Below are 17,559 nucleotides of genomic sequence, written 5' to 3'. Positions count from 1 at the left end.
GAAGGACCCGGGGAGTGAGCCAACACCGAATGCAGCGTTTGTGGCCAACAAGGGCTTCCTGCGATCGCCGACGCTCACTGAAGGGCCCGCCAGGGGGAGAGCTTGGTTGGGCCGGGGCCCGACCCTGGGCTCAGAAGATACAGGGCCGGTGGCGGTGCCGGTGCCGGTGTCGGTGGGAGTCAGGGCACAGGGATGCACGGGCGATACGGGGCGCTCTGCTCAGGAAAACGGATGTCCCCACTCTTTGCTCGGTGGGGATCACTCTCCACAAGGATTTCCTCTGGCTGAGTCTAGGGTTCAGGAGTTGGGGGAGCTGGGGACACAGGACAAGGGCCTGGCTCCCCCAGAATCAAGGGGCTTCAGGGTTGGGGAGGCCCTAGAGAGCCTTAGGTTGGGGCTTGTGCCAGGGCCTGAGCACTTTGTCACCTAGAGTAGCTCCCCGTGAATGATCTCCCTCCCGTTATTCTGAAGGGCAGAAAGGCCCACCTCATAGAGAACCCTTGCTCCAGTGCAGCTCTCACATTTTACAGATGAGGAAAACTGAGGCCCACCTCAAGCCCCCCCAGGAATAAGGAGCAGGCTCGAGCTCCCAAGCCAGGTCTTCAGACCCCAATCCGGCGGAAGGACGCCCAAGCTGATGACTGCCGCCCAAAGGGCGCGGCCAGCCGGAACCGACCTCTGGGCTTCGGGCCGTGGGCCATTTTTTCGTGGCTGATACCGAAATGCGGAGGATGAGGGTGCCGGGAGCACCGGCGATGGCGCAGCGTTACGCTACAGTGGTGGAAGCACGGCATCTAGAGGGAGGGAGGCGACGAGGGAGGAAGAGCGTCCCCGGTTCTTGGTGTCCCGGGAAGGACTCAGGCGGGTGCCGAGCCCGGTCTCTTCCCTGTGACCACAAAGCCTCGGGAGGGTGGGAGAGCGCGCCTGGACGTTGGCCAATAAGCCTCGCACGGAAGGAAAAGCCTCGGACGGGAGCTGGGAGCTGGATGCGAGTTTTGGCCCCACCATTTACTGGCAGCGTGACCTTGTGCAAACCTGAAAATGAATGCCCTCCATCGTATATAAGGCCCCTGAGAGCCCCAGCCTCGTGTCCTTCCCCCTTCCCAGAGACAGTCGCCCTGGGAGAACTGAGGGTGAAACAGTGATCGCCGTGGACCCGCCTGATCTCTAATGACCTTGTGTTCTATGTATATAATGACATTATGACATTAACTGTCATAAAATTAAAAAAAATAATATTGTATTTGGACTCTAAGCTTGCTAGTGAGAGACGCTGGGCGAGTCATCCCATCTCTGAGCCTCAGTTTTCCCCATCTGTACAGTGGGGACAGTAGTATGTGCTTGCCAGCCTCCTGGGGTGGGCTTTGTGGACCTCAGAGTGTCGTCTCATTGTTACTGTGTCCCTGGCAGTGCCGTGTATGTAGTAGGGGCTTAATAAACGTTGACTTGAAGGCCTCTCCCTTCTGTGATTCTGGAGAACCAAAGGGGAGGGAACTCTACCCTGCGCTCAGGCTCCAGAGGACGCTGACAGTCTTGACTAATCTTAATAAGAATAAGCTGACGCCCTCTCGGGGGCTCCCAGGGACCCGGGGAGCCGCTTGTCAGAATGGTCTGTCCATAGGGGAGGAGGCCACGGCCACACGTGGGACTCACGTTCAGGTCGGGATTTGGCCTTCTGACCAGGTCGGTGCCGTCTGCCCTGCCCCGATCCCCCTGCTCATCCCCGCCCATCTGCCTGCCCTGTGCTGTTCCTGTGAGCCGCCCCCTCACTTGGGAAGACGTCCTCCTCCTCCTGCTGAAGCCGGCCTCCCTGTATCTGCACTCGTGGACCCCGAAGAATGGCTCTGTGGCCTCCGCCATCCCAGAACACCGAGGCTCGCTCTGGCAGGGCCACCCGCCCCGGGGCCGAAGCCCGGAAGGTCGGGGGGCTGAGCTCCCCTCCTCGGGTTCCCTTCTCCAAAGCCCTCGCGCTGCCTCTGTCTCCCCTCTGGACTCCTGGCGCTTTGCAGACCACCGGACGAAAGCTCGGAGTTTGGAGGCCGAGGCTTCGGGTTCAGATTCTGATTCGGGGACCGGCTGCCCCCAGGAGACCTCCCGGGATTCGGGGTTGGTCTTGATCTCGGAGGCGCCGTCCCCCTTGTCCCCCTGCACTGACCACAGGCTTCACTGATGTAACCATGATTGCTGATGGAGAGGCTGGGGGGGGAGCATTTATTTAGCACCTACCATGTACCCGGAACCGTGCTGAGCGCCTTGGGAGGGAGGAGCTGTGATTATCCTCATTCTGCAGGTGAGGAAGCTGAGACAAGCAGGTGAGGGGACTTGCCCAGGGTCACAGGGCCTGGCTCCGGCCACCCCCGCCTGCCTCCTGCCGGTCTGGGCCTGGCACGCCAGCCCGTGGAGCTGCTTCTGTGCCCGTGACGCTGAGAGCTCTCACTGATGCTCATCTCGGGCTCATGAGGCCCACTGACAGCGGGTGGCTCGGGCCAGGAGGCCAAAAAAGGGGGAGGCTGGCATGGCGTTTGGAGGCCGGGGAGGGGCCTGGATGATGACCAAGAGGAGGGCGGCAGCAGGGGAAGGGGCAGGCCGGCTCTGAGCGCCCACCCTCCCGCTGCCCCCTCTTCGGGCTCCCCAGGATCAGGGGGTGGTTCTCCGCCCAGAGATCCAGCAGGGCTCCTCCAAGTCCGACAGTTGGGTGGAGTTTGTACCTGCCTCCGATTATGGCTTCACACAGGAAAAGGAGCCCGATGGGGTGGGGGAGCCCCCCACAACCGCGGGGCCCAGGAGGACGTCCGGGAGGCTGCCCTGAGACGGCCCTTGGGGGCCCGCGGCTTGTTTTAGCAGAAGAATCCGGGCTGGTGCTGGCTAATTAAGGGCCCGGTCCCCGGGGACCTCGGGCTGCCTGGGCCCCGCTCGGCCCAGCCCAGACCGGCTTCCATTTACCTCCTCCACTCCCAGGTGGCCCCGTCTCACAGAAAGCCTTCGTCCGGCTGCTCGGGGAGGGAAACCGGGACCCACAGCCGGCAGAGGGCCTGACCCCGGCCCCTGGGAAGCACTGGGGGCCGCCCTGAGACTCCGGGCTGTGGCCCCAGATCCACCGGCTTCCCTGGCAGCAACTACCCTCCCCCAGGCACTCCACAGATAGGATGGGGCAGCCCCCCGTGCCTGCACTCTTGGGGGCATCTCTCTGTCTGTGTCTCCCTCCATCTCTCTGTGTCTCTGTGTCTCCGTGTCTCCCTGCGTATCCCTTCTCCATGTGGGGAGCCACTTCCACTCCGCTCCGCCCTCTAGTGTTTACACCTTCCCAGGGCACCGATCCCCCTCGCCTGCCTTGACCTCGGGTCCTCCAGCGCCGTCACCTTCCCTCCTGCACCCGCGGCCACACACTGAGCTGAGGGGTCCTTCCTGCGGCTGGGCCCCTGCCTACCCATGATCCCCTCTGCCCTCTCATCAGAACCCCCCCCAAAGACGGCTTCTTCCCCCACCTCCCAGGAAGAGGAGCCCCTTCTCCTTGCCCAGGAGATCCTGCCCCATCGCACCCTCTCCTCTTTCCTTCAGAAACTCTTCCCTGGCCCTTCCTCCTCACTATTCCCTAGATTTCTGCTCCACTCGGGCTAATGTCTGGAGACGTCACCGCCCCAGACCCTCGGCCTTCTCCTCTCACTCCTGCCTCTCCCCCCACCAGCCACGTGGCCGCCGGCCTCGCCATTGCCCTGGACGCGCCCCCCAGTGACTGGTGGCCTCCCAGGAGCCCCTGCGCCTGTCCCTCCGCACCTCTGTCCTGGGGCTGCTCCTAGAGCCCTCTCCTCCCTCTCCCGGCTGCTGTCACCTGCCCCCAATGAGGCTGCGTTCACTTTGCAGACTTTGTACATGAATCCTCGAGTGCACGTGCACACACACACACACACACACCTCACACTCATAATCACACACACAAACACACTCACATTCACACACTCTCACACACTAACACAATCACTCACACACACATAATCACACACTCATTCACACTCACACAGTCACACACACTCACACATAATCACACACACTCACACAGACACACACTCACACACATACACTAACACACTCACACACACATTCACACACTCTCACACTAACACAATCACACTCACACTCACATAATCACACACACTCATTCACACTTACACAGACACACTCATTCACACACATTCACACACACACTAACACAATCACTCACACATAATCACATACACTCACAGACACACACTCACACACATACACTAACACACGCACACACACACTCTCACACACACACACTTACACACACACACACACTCACACACATACACACTCACACACATACACTAACACACTCACACTCACACACACACTAACACACAATCACACACACACACACACCCAGACACACACTCACACTAGCAAGCAAGCACTTCCAGAGCAGGGCCTGGTTTACTTCCGTGTTTGTGTCGCGGGCGCCCTCATCCTCCTCTCGGACTTACCCTCACTTCCTTCAATTCCCAGACAAAATTTTACCTCCCGTTAGTGAGCAGACATTTATGAAGCATCTACTGTGTGCTAGGACCTGGGCTTTGTGCTGGAGATCAGATAGGCAGCAGACTCTGTGAAATGTTACCTCTGGCCTTTTTCTTGCAGCCTGTTTAATGGATCTTAGAATCCCAGGTCCCTCCCCCTGCTGAGGGTGGGGTGGGTGAGGTGAGCCAGAGAACGTAAGGGGCTCCGTCCCACCCGGCAGCAAGGTGACGCCCCTCAGGAGGAGGACGTGGGTCCTCTGCCCCAACCCTCTGCGCCGTCACTCTGAAACACGACCATGCGCACGTGCTCTGAAGTCCCCAGGCCACTTGTCAGCTGACAGCTGTTCACGCTTTTCCTGAGCCGCCCTCCCGGCCTCCAGCATCGGCCCTCCTGGCCTCCAGCTGCTTCTGGACAAAGGCGTCGGCCCTCCCGGCCTCCAGCTGCTTTCTGTGGCGTGGCCACCTCGCCGTCCCCAGAGACCATCACGGGGAGGCCCGAGACCCCGAAAGAAGGGCCTCGCTCGGGCGCACCCAGGGAGGAGCCGCAGGGCCGGGATCCAAAGCCACGACGTCCGAATCCAGTTTGAGAACCGTTCGTCTATCGCAGCCAGGATTCCCTCGAGGGACCAGATGAACAGCGGGCTCTGGCTCGCTGACCGCAGACACCAGAGACCACAGCTCCTGCCCACAGGGTCCCAGGCCCTCACTGTTCCAGCTGCAAGGGACCAGCGGGTCCTGGAGTCCTGGGATTAGAGGGGCTCCGGGGCCGCCATGAAAAGGGGGACTCCCAGGAAGAAGCGTAGCGGGCTCCCTGCCCCACAGGGATCCAGAAAATGATCCTAATGAAGAAACCCCACAGTGGAACAAGCATGCGGTCCAGGTCGACACAGGGAGCGAGGCAGAAAGTCTGTGGTCGTATGGCCGGAGCACTCCGCCTCCCAGGGACTGTGCCCAAGGGGAAGGGCACCAGACCTCGTGCAGAGTTTGGGAACAGGTGCCAGCTGGGAGCGCTGTCTACACTACTCGTTCTGAGGGGCAGAGCCAGGCGAGGAGGTGCCCTGGGTCCGCTTGTGGCATCCTGGGCTGGAGAGGGATCCCGGGAGCCGGCCTGTCCTTTGGGAGCAAGGAAGAAGTTGAGAAGCCGGCGGCAGCGGCGTAGCCTGGCTCAGACTCAGTCTCTAGCGCCGACTAAAGGCCAGAAGTCAGCAAGGAAGGTGGGACAATGAGCAAACACAAAAAGACCCCTCCCCCCCAAAGCGGCTATGGAGGCAGAAACGTTCAAGTCGGAGACGCAGAGAACAGACTCCAAAGCTTCGATAAGCAAAGCCTTGAAGAAAAAACCGATGGGGCACAAACTCAACTAGAATTCCTGCCGGAGGCAGGAAAAGACTTTTCAAGGTGGCCTCATAATTGGAACAGAACCAAGAGCTCTGCAAGGAAGCATGGGGCAGGTAGTTAACGGCTTGGCCCGGGAAATTAGCAAGAAACAAATTACCCCAAAATTAGAATGGACCAAAAAAACCCAGTGAATTCACGAGGCAGCAAGAGACATTAAAGCCAGAAGATCGGAAAAGAAGAAGCTAGAAGATGCTGGGCGAGCGGAAACAACTAACTAGAAAAACAGATGGAAGCAAAAAAAGGTAAAAGTCATTGGACAAAATAAGACCTCAACAGGATCTTTCAGGAGCAAGTCTTAAAAGATGTCTCCTAGGACTCTCGGAAGCAAAGGGTGGTGGGAAAAAGAACCCCCCGAGTCACCTCAGAGACACCTCGACACAAAACCCCAGGAACGTGGTCAACATTCAGGGGCAAAGAAGGAACTTTAGCCTGAGAGATTGTCCCGTTTTACCCTGAGGAAACCGGGGGGACCTGCCCAGGGTCACAGAGCTACTTAATAGGAAATGAAAGAATATATTACAGGCCTCCTGACGTCACACTAACTGCTCAGATACTACTGCGGGAGGGAGGGACACACAGAAAGACAGAGACACACAGAGAGAGAAGGAAAGGGAGGGAAGGGAGAGAAAGAGAGAGACATAAGACAGATAAGAGACACAAAGAGAGTGACAAGAAAGAGAAACAGAAGGAGAGACAGGAAGAGCGAGAAGGAGAGGAAGAGAGAGGGACATAGAGACGGGAGGGGGGGAGAGAAACAACTGGAGGAGGGAGGGGCACGTCTAGAAACTCCCGGGGCTGCATTGCTGGGCAAGAAAGGCTGACTTGGGCAACCCCTTGGGCAGGCACACCGCCCCGCCCCCAGTACATGGCTGCGTGACCCTGGGGAGCTTGCCCCCCCCTTCTGTGAGCAGGGACTGACCTCAGTCAGTGGTTCACATGTAGCCGCCGGGGCCTCCTGGAGCCGGACGGGACGTGGCTTGTCCCCCGTGGGGGGCAGAAGGGACTAGAGGGGCGGGTTTGGACCCTGCTGGCAGGTCCCTGGTGCCTGATCCCTGCACCAGTGACTCAGTGATCGTACTTTGGAATGGGGGTGGGGAGGCGCTGTTATCAAAAGCGTAGCCACGATTCCTGTGCAGTGGGCTCCCTCGGGAGCTCGCGTCAGGCCTCTCGGGAATGGCGATTCTCGCGCATAAAACTGCGGATGGAAACTGCGCCCCCTGATTCACAGGCACTTGGGAGGGTCTTCCAAGTCCTGTTGGGCCCCAAAGCCCGCAGCGGATAAAAGTGCACACGTGCCCTGATTTAGGAGCCGCGGCTGTAAGGAGGGGGGGAGGCCTTTGGCCATTCTGTGGCCTCCGGGGCGGGCCGGGCACTTACTCTCTGGGGCAGAACTGGCAGTTGGGGCCTAACAAGATCTCCCTGGAGCCCGTTGGTTGGGTCTGCAACGAGAGGGCTGGGCTGCTTCAGGAAAGAACCTCACAGAGTGGGCTCAGGCTGGGTTCCTGCCCTGCAGGGGGCTTCGTGGGCTCCCGTGCCTTTTCCAGCTCGGGTTCGTGGTTTCGACCCTGTGGATCCTAAGATTCTGGGACCACAGCGCTGAGTATCTTAAGCCATTCCCGAGCCTGCCTTCATTTGCAAAGCTGCGGTCTTCGCTGCGACCACTTACGCGTGTGGTTTGACCTGCATGCTCCCGATCAGTGCCGGGGCGTTCCCCAGGGAACGCTGGACCTTTCCAGAGGAGAAAACGCTCTTCTCTTGGGCTCCGAGAGCCCGAAATGGCTGAATCAATCTTCCTCAAACTTTCCCCGATGGTGTCATCGCAGAACTAAAAATAATCCTGGGAAATGTCAGCCTGGAAAGTGTTTTAACAAAAATTCATCAAAATGGCGTGTTCCCTTCCCTCCCCAAGTTCTACATGGAGAAAAGCTCTGCAAACCCATCAGCTCAAAGGCACAGTCTGGGGCGGGGGGGAGAAGCAGAGCCAGAGGAGGGGGCTGTGGGGGCCACGGCTGGGCCGGAGAAGGGGCTCCTTCCCAGGGCCCTTGGAGAGGGCTGAAAGAAGCTCTGTCTCCGCTTCGGGGGGACCAGATGATCATTGGGTCCCTTCCGTCTGTCCTGGGCTAAGAAAGGCGAGCAGGCAGCTCTGAGGGAAGGCCCCGTGTCCCGGAGAGGGAATCCGAGGCCGACCGCTGGCCTGCTGTGAGTGACTTCTCTCCGTGGCTGCCAGTGCCAAGGCAGAGGCTGGCAAGTGGGCAGATCAGAAGTCCCTGCTGTTTTCCGCGGTCCCTTCCAGCCCAAGCATCCTGTTCTTCCCCACGCAGGAGAATGAGAAACTCTTAAATTATCAACCAGTCAGGATCGCTTTTGATGGAAGGATTCCCCCCACCGGGAGTTCCAACACGGACGCAACCACAGGCCCTGAGACTGGGGCGGGAGGCTGAGAGATGAAGGGGGAGGCTTATTCTGTCCGGCCCACGCGGCAAGGACAGGAGCAGCAGAGTCGGATAGAGAGGCAGAGCGAGGCCCGGGAGAAGACAAATCTAATAATAATAATAAATCATCTCTAATGATTGGAATAAGTAGCGAGCTGCCCGTCACTGGAGATACTTAAGCTGGTGCATGAGCCTCTCTCAGGGAGGCTACTTGGGGATGTAGGCGGGGACTAAGGGTCAGTTGCACATAATAAATGAATAAAAACGCATCGATTGAGCACCTGCTGTGTTCTGGTGCTGTGGCCCTGGAGGAGATGAGTGAGATGGCCCCGTAGTCTGGGATTAGTCGTTGGGCCGCTGGCTGACAGGGCCCTTCTCGGGATGGCCCGGGCGATTTGGGGCTGCAGTCAGGAAGCCCTCCGGAGTTCAGATCCGCCCTCGGACGCTGACCGGCTGTGGGGCGGGGCCAGCTCCGTACCGGGAGTGCAGATGCTCCTCTGTCCGCGGGGGCAGGACCCTGGCGTGGCCGTGCCCCAGGTACCGGAGACGCTCAGATGTTCCCGCTGCTTCCTGTTGCACTGGGAGGTAACGCGCTCCCTGTCCTGGCCGACCCAGCAAGGCTGGCGAGTGCTTGGGGGGTGATCGTGCAAGGAGGCGTTTCTGGGAGTTACAGGTTGGACCCCGTGGCCTCCGAGACGACTCTGGGACTCCGAGCTCATCGAGTCTTGCGAAAAGCTGTATTTGAGCCAAGTTCCAATTAAGCAAGCGGCCGGACCTCCGGGGTGCAAGTTCCTAATCTGTGAGATGGGCATGTTTTCTGCCTGGCAGGGGAGTGGGAGGAAAACGCCCCGTGAAAGCCAAGGACCCGAGAAGCGCGATTCTGGGCCTTTCTTCCCCGTTGTCACCTTCTCACCAACTAATCCTTCCCCTCTCATCTTACTGCTGCCCTCCCCACTCTCTCTTGCCCACATCCCTCCCTTCATCCTTTTCTCTGTTTTCGCCCATTTCTGCCCAGAAGAGAAGCAGCGGCTACTTAGGAGACTTAAACACGGAGGCGGCCCGGCGCCCGAATGGGAGGGACCGCTGTCGATTCTCGCATCTCCGTACATGTGCTAGTTTAATAAACACTTACTCAGTGCCCGCCATTTGCCAGCCCCAGATTAAATAAGATGGAGCCTGCCCTCAGGGAACGTGCCCATCGGGAGGGGGACGAGACGCGCACACAAAGAACTCCTTATAAGCTAGAAAACGAGACACCTGATGGAGTGGATGGGGAGGTTGAAAGGAGGGAACCGTTTCTTTTGGGGGGAAGTCAGGGACTACTTCCTGGAGGAGGGGGTACCTCGGGCTAGATCTTAAAGGTGAGCATGAGAAGAGGCTGTCGCGGGGTTGGACGCGGAGGACACTAGCAAAGGGAGGGCAGAGCGCTGGATGGCCGGGGCGGCTGGCGCGCCCGGGTGGGAGCCGAAGGATCAGAATGGGGCTTCGAGAGGAGGCGGAACTGGAACCAAAAGTTCTCCCCGAGTCAGCCTTGGAGTCCCATTCGCTGTAGTGCGGAAGTTTGTATTTTATCCGCAGGAAAGTAGCAAAGCTGCAGGAGAAATCCCAGGCCTCGAGAAACCACCAGGCCGCCCTCGGAGGCCTTGCCAAGCCTCAGCTTGCTTTGGCTGCCGGGGTCCCGGGGAGGCCTGAGGAACCTGGGGTGGGCCTTCAGGGGCAGGGGGAGCCGGCCAGGCAGAAAGGAAGGGGGAGTCCGGTGTCAGGGCGGATGGCCAGGGTCCTCAGGCAGGGCTCGGCCTGGTGCCGGCCTGGAGACCTGGGAGCCTGGGGTGGCGTGGGCGTGACCCACTCTCAGGGAGAAAATCTGAATTTGTGCCGAGGGGGCAGAAGCGGCCGGGCGGGGGAGGTTCCCGGGTACTTTTCCAGGTCCCATGACTTGGAGCTTCGGGACCGGATGTACCCTCGGTGCCCGTGGCCCTCAGTTTTCTCCCTGGTAAAATGGGCACAGTGGTCCGGGCTGACAGCACCTGCCTCCCTCGTCATGTAGATGGGCTGCAGGCACAGTGTGTTCCCATGGTTCCCCGGCTCCGGGGGAGCTGCTCCCCCTTCCTAACTTGTCCCGTTAGCTTGGCAGGTGCACTGGCGAGGGGGGAGGACTGCTTGGAACCATTCGGGGGGTGTTAGGTGGTCCTGGTCATCCCTGAGAGATTCTCTGGCCTGGCCCGTGCCCCAGCCCTCCCCTCACCCTGGCATGCTCCCCTTCCCCCCTCCCCTACCAGTCTCCTGCTGGGGACTTTGTCTTCTCTTGGTCTTGGTCACTTCTTCTCCCTCATCCCCTGGCCCCGCCCTGGGGCCAGACCACGCATTCTGGGTCGCTGTTTCCTTTGGGGAAGGGAGGGCCAAGAGGAAAGTCCTTCTCGCTGGGCCATAGAATCAACCCTCCCCACAGAGGAGAAGGTGACCTCGAAATGAAGGAGCACCCTCAGATGACCCCCCCTCGGACCGCCGGCCGGCCCTCCGCTTCCTGCCCAGGCCCTTTCTGGGCCACACCATGCGAGCCCGTTTCCTCATCTGTGACTTCGGGGGCCTGTGAGGGCGGCTCGTTCAGCATCCCCCGTCATCTGCGGGCCGGGCAGGCCGAGGCTCACGCCAGGGACGGCCCCACGGGGCCGCGGCAGGTCACTCTGACCCCAAGTGGGGGCGGGTCTGGCAGCCTCCTCAGCCGTCAAATGGGACGTCTCCTTCCCGCGGAGCTTGTGGGGATCGGGCCAAACGCCATGTTTGGGTAAATAGTGGCCCTCGAGGTGCCCTGGAAGCAGCTGCTCCCGCTCGTGCTCCCCTGGGCCAGCGGTCCCCAATTTCCCGGCCCGTCCTCTCCCGTGTCTCCCGTGGCCCATGGAGGTGGCTTTGTGAGGTCCTGCTGGGCTGGGAGTGGGCCCCCTTCTGCCGGAGTCTTGGTCTGAGGAAGGGGCTGCAGGAAAATCCTGGGTCCCGGACGTCCTGGAGACGGCGAGCAGCCGGCAGAGGGCGACTTGCTGGCGTTGGTCCGGGCGGCCACTTTTTCCTCGGCTCCTTAAAGAGGCAGAGGGGCCGGGCTGAGCCGCAGGGGCCCCGCGCCGGGCACTCCTTCAGCTGGCTCGCCGTCTCGGGGGGACGGGCCCTGGCAGAGGAGGAAACTGAGCCCTGAGCGACTACGCTGGGGTCCAAGGTCAAGTCTCTGTCCTGCAGTGGAAGGCGGAGAAATTCAGATTCAGGTCCGGGCTCTCCCCCTCGGTGAGTGAGCGGGGGCCGGGGCTGGGCCACTGTCAGAGGGGACGGGGCCCCTGCGGCTCTGGGGCCTGGGGAGAGTGGGGGGGCATGTGCGACTAGGGGACCTGAGGTCCTGCCAGGGAATCACCCCGAGCCCGCGAACGTCCCCAGAGTCCTCCTGCCGGCCGGAGGCTGCTCCTCCTGGGAAGGCGGGGGTGGGGGCAGGCAAAAGCCCTGGAGGCTCTGGGCCCGGCAGACCCTATATGGGAGGTCAGGTGGGCAGCTGAGGTCAGACGGCCGGGGGTTGGGGCCAGCAGGCGGCGCGGCAGGAGACTGAGGGCAGACCAGACATGACGTGACACGGGCAGACGGCTAATACACGAGTCATCCAAGGCCGGGCAGGGCACCTTGGGTGTTTGGTCTAAACACAGCTGCAGTCAGAGCAGGCAGGTGGCAGAGGCTCGCCCAGCTCGCGGCTCCGACCGGGCAGGTGGTTTCTGAGGCCGCCGAGATCAAACGGAGCTGGTCTGGCCGCTTGGTGCCGTGTGGGGGGGTCACACAGGGCCAGGCCACCGAGGGGGCTTGTGGGTTAGAGAGGACGTGTCTGGGGTGGGCAGGGCCAGGGTGGGCAGGACCAGTGTGGGCCAGGCCTGAGCCAAGGGAAGCACGGGCCAGACCGACCTTCCCCCCGCGCCGCTGCTGCTCGGCAGGACTGGAGGCGGCCCCAGCGTGGGCAGGGGGTTCCTGGCCGCTGTAGTCGGCCCCTCCCTGCTCACCGTCCTCCCCAGTGCTCCCCCCTCCCTGTTTTCAGGACCTAGGATCCGGCCGGCTCTGGCCGGCTTCTGGAGGTACCATCAGGAGGTTCCGCGGTGGTTCCCAGCCAGCTCCCCTTTCCTGAGCCCGGCTCTCCCCACGCTGCTCTCTCATTAGAACCAGAGTTCTTGAGGGCCCTGGGCCCAGTGTCCCCTCCTCCAGGGAGGACCATCGGGGCCTTCTCACGATCAGCGCCCAGGAGGCCCAGGCCGGAGGGTTGTGGCAGAGCGGAGGCAGCCCTTGGGAGAGCTCGGCGGGAGGGGGCCACCGGGCGGCCGGACCAGGCCTGTGTGAGCTCGCCGGCTTCTAGCCCCAAGCTCGGCCCCCGCCACTGTGTCTCGGCCTCCTGGGTGCCCTCCGGCCTGGGCTGCAGCCTCCAGGGCTGAACACGCATAAAAGGGAATCGTGAGACCCCCCCCCAACTCGGCTTTTTCAAACCCCAGCCAAGTATCACCAATCCCAACTGTCCCAGGCCCCGGGCCCCGCCCTCCGGGAGCCGGCAGGCCGAGGGGGTGCCCCAGCTGCCCAGAGAGTGGCTGTCGGGTGGCTCTGACGGGACCGCCCTGGGATCCGGACGCCCCCCAGACGCGTCGTCGTCGTCGTGCTCCTCGTCAGTCCTGCCCCCAGCGCTGCCCCCCAGTGAACAGCAGGAAAAAGCCTGGGAGCTGCCATCAGAGGGACCGAGTTCAGATGGGGCGTGTAGCAGCCTTGTGATCGCGGGCCGGCTCCTGCCATCGCCCCCGCCCCGGCCTCCCTCCTGCCCCTGCTCGGGCCTCTGCCGGTGTCTCCCCTGGGCTCGTCTCCGTCTCTGCCCGTGATCCCCTGACCAGGGCTGGGGGGGCTCCAGTGCCCCCCCCGGTTTGTCTCCGACGTGTCCCTCACAGGCTAATGTGAAGTCGGAGACGGTCTCTCTGGCGGCGAGGGCGCTTTAGGAAGGGCCAGGAAGGGGAGCCCTTGGGGGTCCATCTCTGAGGACCCGGGGCCTGCAGCTCTCCGCCCGGTGCCTTGTGATATGGGGCTGTGAGAAGCGGCCCTCCCTGGGGACGGGCCCGGGTCATCATGGGAAGGGACTGGTGAGCGTTAACCCCGGCTTCTCCAGAGCCTCGGCTGTTCCTCCTGGGCCTCTCCTCCTGGGGTCTCAGCCTGGAGGGGGCTCGGCCTGGATGTAGCCCCCAAACGCGCCCCCGCTTTCCTCCTAGTGCCTTAAATGCCTTTTTCTCACTCGGAGAGGCTTCGGCAGTAGCCTTGATCTTCATGGTGCTTTGTTCCTGGAGACTCCCAGGCTCCTTTTCCTCCTTGGCAACCCACTGACGCAGGGGGAGGTCGCTGGGCCGGCTGCCGCTCCCGCACCCGCCCGGCCCGGGGGGAGGTTCCATCTCGGGCCCCCGGCAGTCACGGAGAAAAGCGTCGCGGGACCCAGAGGGCGCGGCCTCCCCGGCGGCTGCCCCAGCGCTCTGTGCCCGCTGTGAGACACGCCGCTGGGGAGGGGGGAGGCAGGGCCCCCACAAAGGTCACCTGGGGGCAGCCCCAGCCCCGCTGTGATGTCCCGGTTGGCTTCCTGGCGGTCTCGGGACCAGCCTTTGTTTGAGCAGAGTGATCACCACGAGTGTAGCCGGGGATGAAGCCCAGAAGTCTTTGCTGTCTCCCTGCCCGGGGCCTGGGCCAGCTTTCTGGCCCCTGTGGGGGAGGCAGGAGGACCGACCACCACCATGTGTTCTGTCTGTCTCAGTTTGAGGGCTTGTGCTCCAGCCTCCATCCTCTGTGCCCTCCGCATCCAACCCCAGCCCCTCCGAGTCCGACCCCGGCCCCTCCGAGTCCGACCCCGGCCCCCTCGAGTCTGGCCCTGGCCCGGCCTCTCTCCTGGCGCAACCGCCCGCCCATCCTGCCCTGCCCCGCCCAAAGGCGCCCGGCACGGGAAGGAGTCCCCCATAGAAGGCCCCGGGACGTCTCGGGTGACTGACCATGAGGCGGGGGACGCACACGTCCTTATGTACACGTCCATACTTACGCACGGGGATGCACACACTTAGTCTCATACACAGTATCCCCCCCCCCCACATATACCTGCACTGCCACATGTACCTGTGCCTACACCTGCACTTACACCTGTGTCCACACCTGCGCCTACACCCAGGGAAGGCTCTTGGAAGGAAGTGTTGGAGACGGGAGGGGGTGGGGACCGGGGCCCCAGAATCCTAGGGGAGGGGGCGCTTTCCATAGGTTGGCTCCCAACCATTTTGCCCAGCATTGCCCAGCTAGATAGTGAATAAGGAGCCCTGGGGGGTGGAGGAATCCTCGGGCCCAGGATGGTGGAGGAAAGCCCTGAATTTGGTGGCAGTCCGGTCCTGACCCATAGTAAGTGCATCCTCAGCTGGGCCGTGTCTCCTTTCCCTTTCTGGCCTCAGTTTGTCAAGCTGTAAAGTGGGGATACAGGGGTAGCTAGGGGACACAGTGGGATAGAGTGCCCGGGCAGAGTCAGGAGTTCAAATCTGGTCTCAGATACTTCCTAGCATCTGGCCCCAGGTGAGTCACTTAACCCCATTTGCCTCAGTTTCCCCATTTGTCAAATGAGTCGGAGAGGGAAATGGCCAACCGTTCCAGTGTCTCTGCCAAGAAAACCCCAAGGGGGCCACGATGAGCTGACACAACTGAGACATAACTAAAAGGGGGAGGTAACACAATGCGGCTTCCTTTGTGCCCCCCGGCAGCCGCCCCCTCCCCCCAGCTCAGAACACGTCGCGCCTTCTCTAACGGACTTGTGATGTAACTATCGGGGTCCCTGCCCGAGTCGTCGCCCGGACCCCCAGCCCCCAGGACGGTTCCCCTCCCCCAGTGCTCAGGAAGGCCTCTGCAGGCCGGCCCTTCCTCTCAGGGTCGGCGGGTGGAGGACGCTTGGTGAAGCTGCCCTAACACGGGTTGGGGACATTCCCCGGGGGAGGGGAGGGCACTGCCCTGCGCTGCTGCCCCGGGACCAGGTTTTGAGTCCGGGCTTTGCCCCTTGGTCCCAGCCCCTTCATGTGCAGGGCGAGCGCTGGCCTTGGTCCTGACCGTCTCCTGGCCTCAGGCCTGCTCCCGGCTCCGGCTCCCTAACCTGGGGGACCAGAAAGTCAGGGCTGAGGAGGGAGACAGGCCTCGGCCCAGCCCGCGCCCCCCTTAGCCCTGTCCGCCCTTGCAGAGACTCCTGGGACCCCTCCAGCTCCTGAGTCCTCCCCCCACGGCCGGGCCTTGGGGGGCCCCGCTCTCTCCCAGGCCCATCTCCAGGCTGTACCCCGGACCTTTTCCCAGAAGACGATAGGAACGTAAAGCCGAGGGAACCCCGTGCTAAGGGGATTCGCCAGCCCGCCGGTCTCCCGCAGTCGCCCCCCTCAGGCCCAGGGCCCGCTTCTTTCCCCAGGATGCCAGGAGCCTCAGAAGGAGATGCTGGGGCAGAAGCAGCCTGTGGTGGGGGCTGTGCCTTGGGGGCCGCGTGATGGGGGCTGCGCGGTGGGGGCCGTGTCTTGGGGGCCGCGGGCCACTCTGTGGGGGCCGCGTGGTGGGGGCCGTGTGGTGGGAGCCACGTGGTGGGGGTTGTTCTGTAGGGGCTACGTGATGGGGGCCGCGCTGCGGGGGCCACACCATGGGGGGCGGCCTGGGTCGCGGGGAAGGCGCCTTACTCACCGTCTGGTTATCCTCGTAGAGCTTCAGGTCGTAGCCGCTCAGCTCCACGCAGAAGATTATTGCTGTCACGCCCTCGAAACAGTGAATCCATTTTTTGCGCTCCGACCTCTGCCCCCCCACGTCCACCATTTTGAAGGTCAGCTCCTTGAAGGTGAACTTGTTCTCCACGATGCCGGTGGTCATGTCCCGCGAGCGCAGGATGTCCTCCACGGTGGGGATGTAGTCCAGCGCGGCGATGCGCTCCAGGTCGTTCAGGTAGTAGGCCGCGTTGTCCTCCAGGTGGTACTCGCTGGAGCGGCAGAAGCACTGCTGCACCCCGGGGTCCGCCCAGAGCCGCTTCATGACCCCCAGCAGCTCGGGGGTGATCTCGCCCCTGCTCTCGGCCGGGCCCGTCAGCGCGAAGAGCTGCACGGCGTCATAGGCGCGGTCGGGGTTGTGGAACTCGATCTTGAGGGCGGCCAGCGCGCGGATGATGCGCGTGAGCGAGTCGATGGCGTTGTAGACGATCAGGGGCTTGTACTCCTTGCAGGCCTCCAGGTTGAAGCCCCCGCTGTGGATGATCTTCATCTGCTTGACGATGGTGCTCTTGCCCGAGTTGCTGGTGCCCAGGAGCAGCAGCTTGATCTCGCGGCGCTGGCGCTGGCTCTCCGAGCGCAGGTGGCGGTCAATCCTCCTGGACCGCCGAGCTGCCTCTTTGTCCTCCGAGCTTTGCCGACATCCCATGGTACAGCAGCGGGCGGCCGGCCGAGGGCGGGAAGCTGAGGCGGGCGCGGCTGGCGGCGGAAGCTGTGAGGCCGCGTGCCGGGCGCGCCCCGGGGGAGGGGACCCAAGGTCGGTGCCAGCCGGCTCAGTCCCGGCAGGGGGGGGAAGACCCGCGGACGGGCAGCCGCAGACGGACCGCTGGTTCCCGGCCTCTCATGGCGCTCCCCGACCCCCGGGAGAAACGGTGGCGCGGCCCCTCTAGGGCGAAGCCGGCTTTCTCCGCGGCGCAGCCTGACCTCCCAGGACCCCCTTCCTCTTCTGCTTCATGGTCCCCGGCCCAAGGTGAGGAGCTGCCCGGCCCGGTCCGCCCGCCTGTCGCTGCACCGGCTGCTACGGCGCCCTCTGGGGCCCTCCCGGCTGGGGCTCTTCCGCGTCAGATCTGGGCATCCTTGTCCCCCACCTGGCAAACAGAGGAAGGGAGCAGTGAGACCGGGGGCAGGGCCCTCCCTCCCTGACCGCCCGCCTCCCTCTGCGTCCCCCCCCCAGACCCTCCTGCTGCTGGTGATGAGCAAAGGGAGGTGCTTTCCAAGCCAAAGCCCAGGTGGAAACACGGGCGCAGGTGAGGCTCCGGCCCGGAACAATGGGAAATCCGATCCCCTTTCCTTCCCAGGGGCTGCGGCTGATTATCCAAAGCCACAGAAAAACAAACAGCGTCGTGTCCCAATTCACTCCCGGAGCCAGCCCGCCCAGCCCTGTTCTGACCGGTCTGCCCG

General features: G+C 62.5%; 2 protein-coding genes across 3 annotated transcripts in view; one reads left to right on the top strand and one right to left on the bottom strand.

Annotated features, from left to right (window-relative positions):
- RSPH14 (radial spoke head 14 homolog) overlaps positions 1-17,559 on the top strand; it is a 122,497-nt gene that overhangs the window by 40,663 nt on the left and 64,275 nt on the right. The gene's annotated exons all lie outside the window — the stretch shown is intronic.
- GNAZ (G protein subunit alpha z) overlaps positions 1-17,559 on the bottom strand; it is a 53,666-nt gene that overhangs the window by 3,483 nt on the left and 32,624 nt on the right. The window contains exon 2 of the mRNA XM_051973180.1: positions 16,085-17,246. Coding sequence (XP_051829140.1) covers positions 16,085-16,807 — 723 coding nt within the window. The 5' untranslated portion in view covers positions 16,808-17,246. The remainder of the gene's footprint in view (positions 1-16,084; positions 17,247-17,559) is intronic.

This window comes from Antechinus flavipes, chromosome 1, assembly GCF_016432865.1.
Source record: "Antechinus flavipes isolate AdamAnt ecotype Samford, QLD, Australia chromosome 1, AdamAnt_v2, whole genome shotgun sequence".
Classification (NCBI taxonomy): Eukaryota; Metazoa; Chordata; class Mammalia; order Dasyuromorphia; family Dasyuridae; genus Antechinus; species Antechinus flavipes.
The sequence above is the reverse complement of the archived record's forward strand: the minus strand, read 5'-3'. Positions and strand labels throughout refer to the sequence as shown.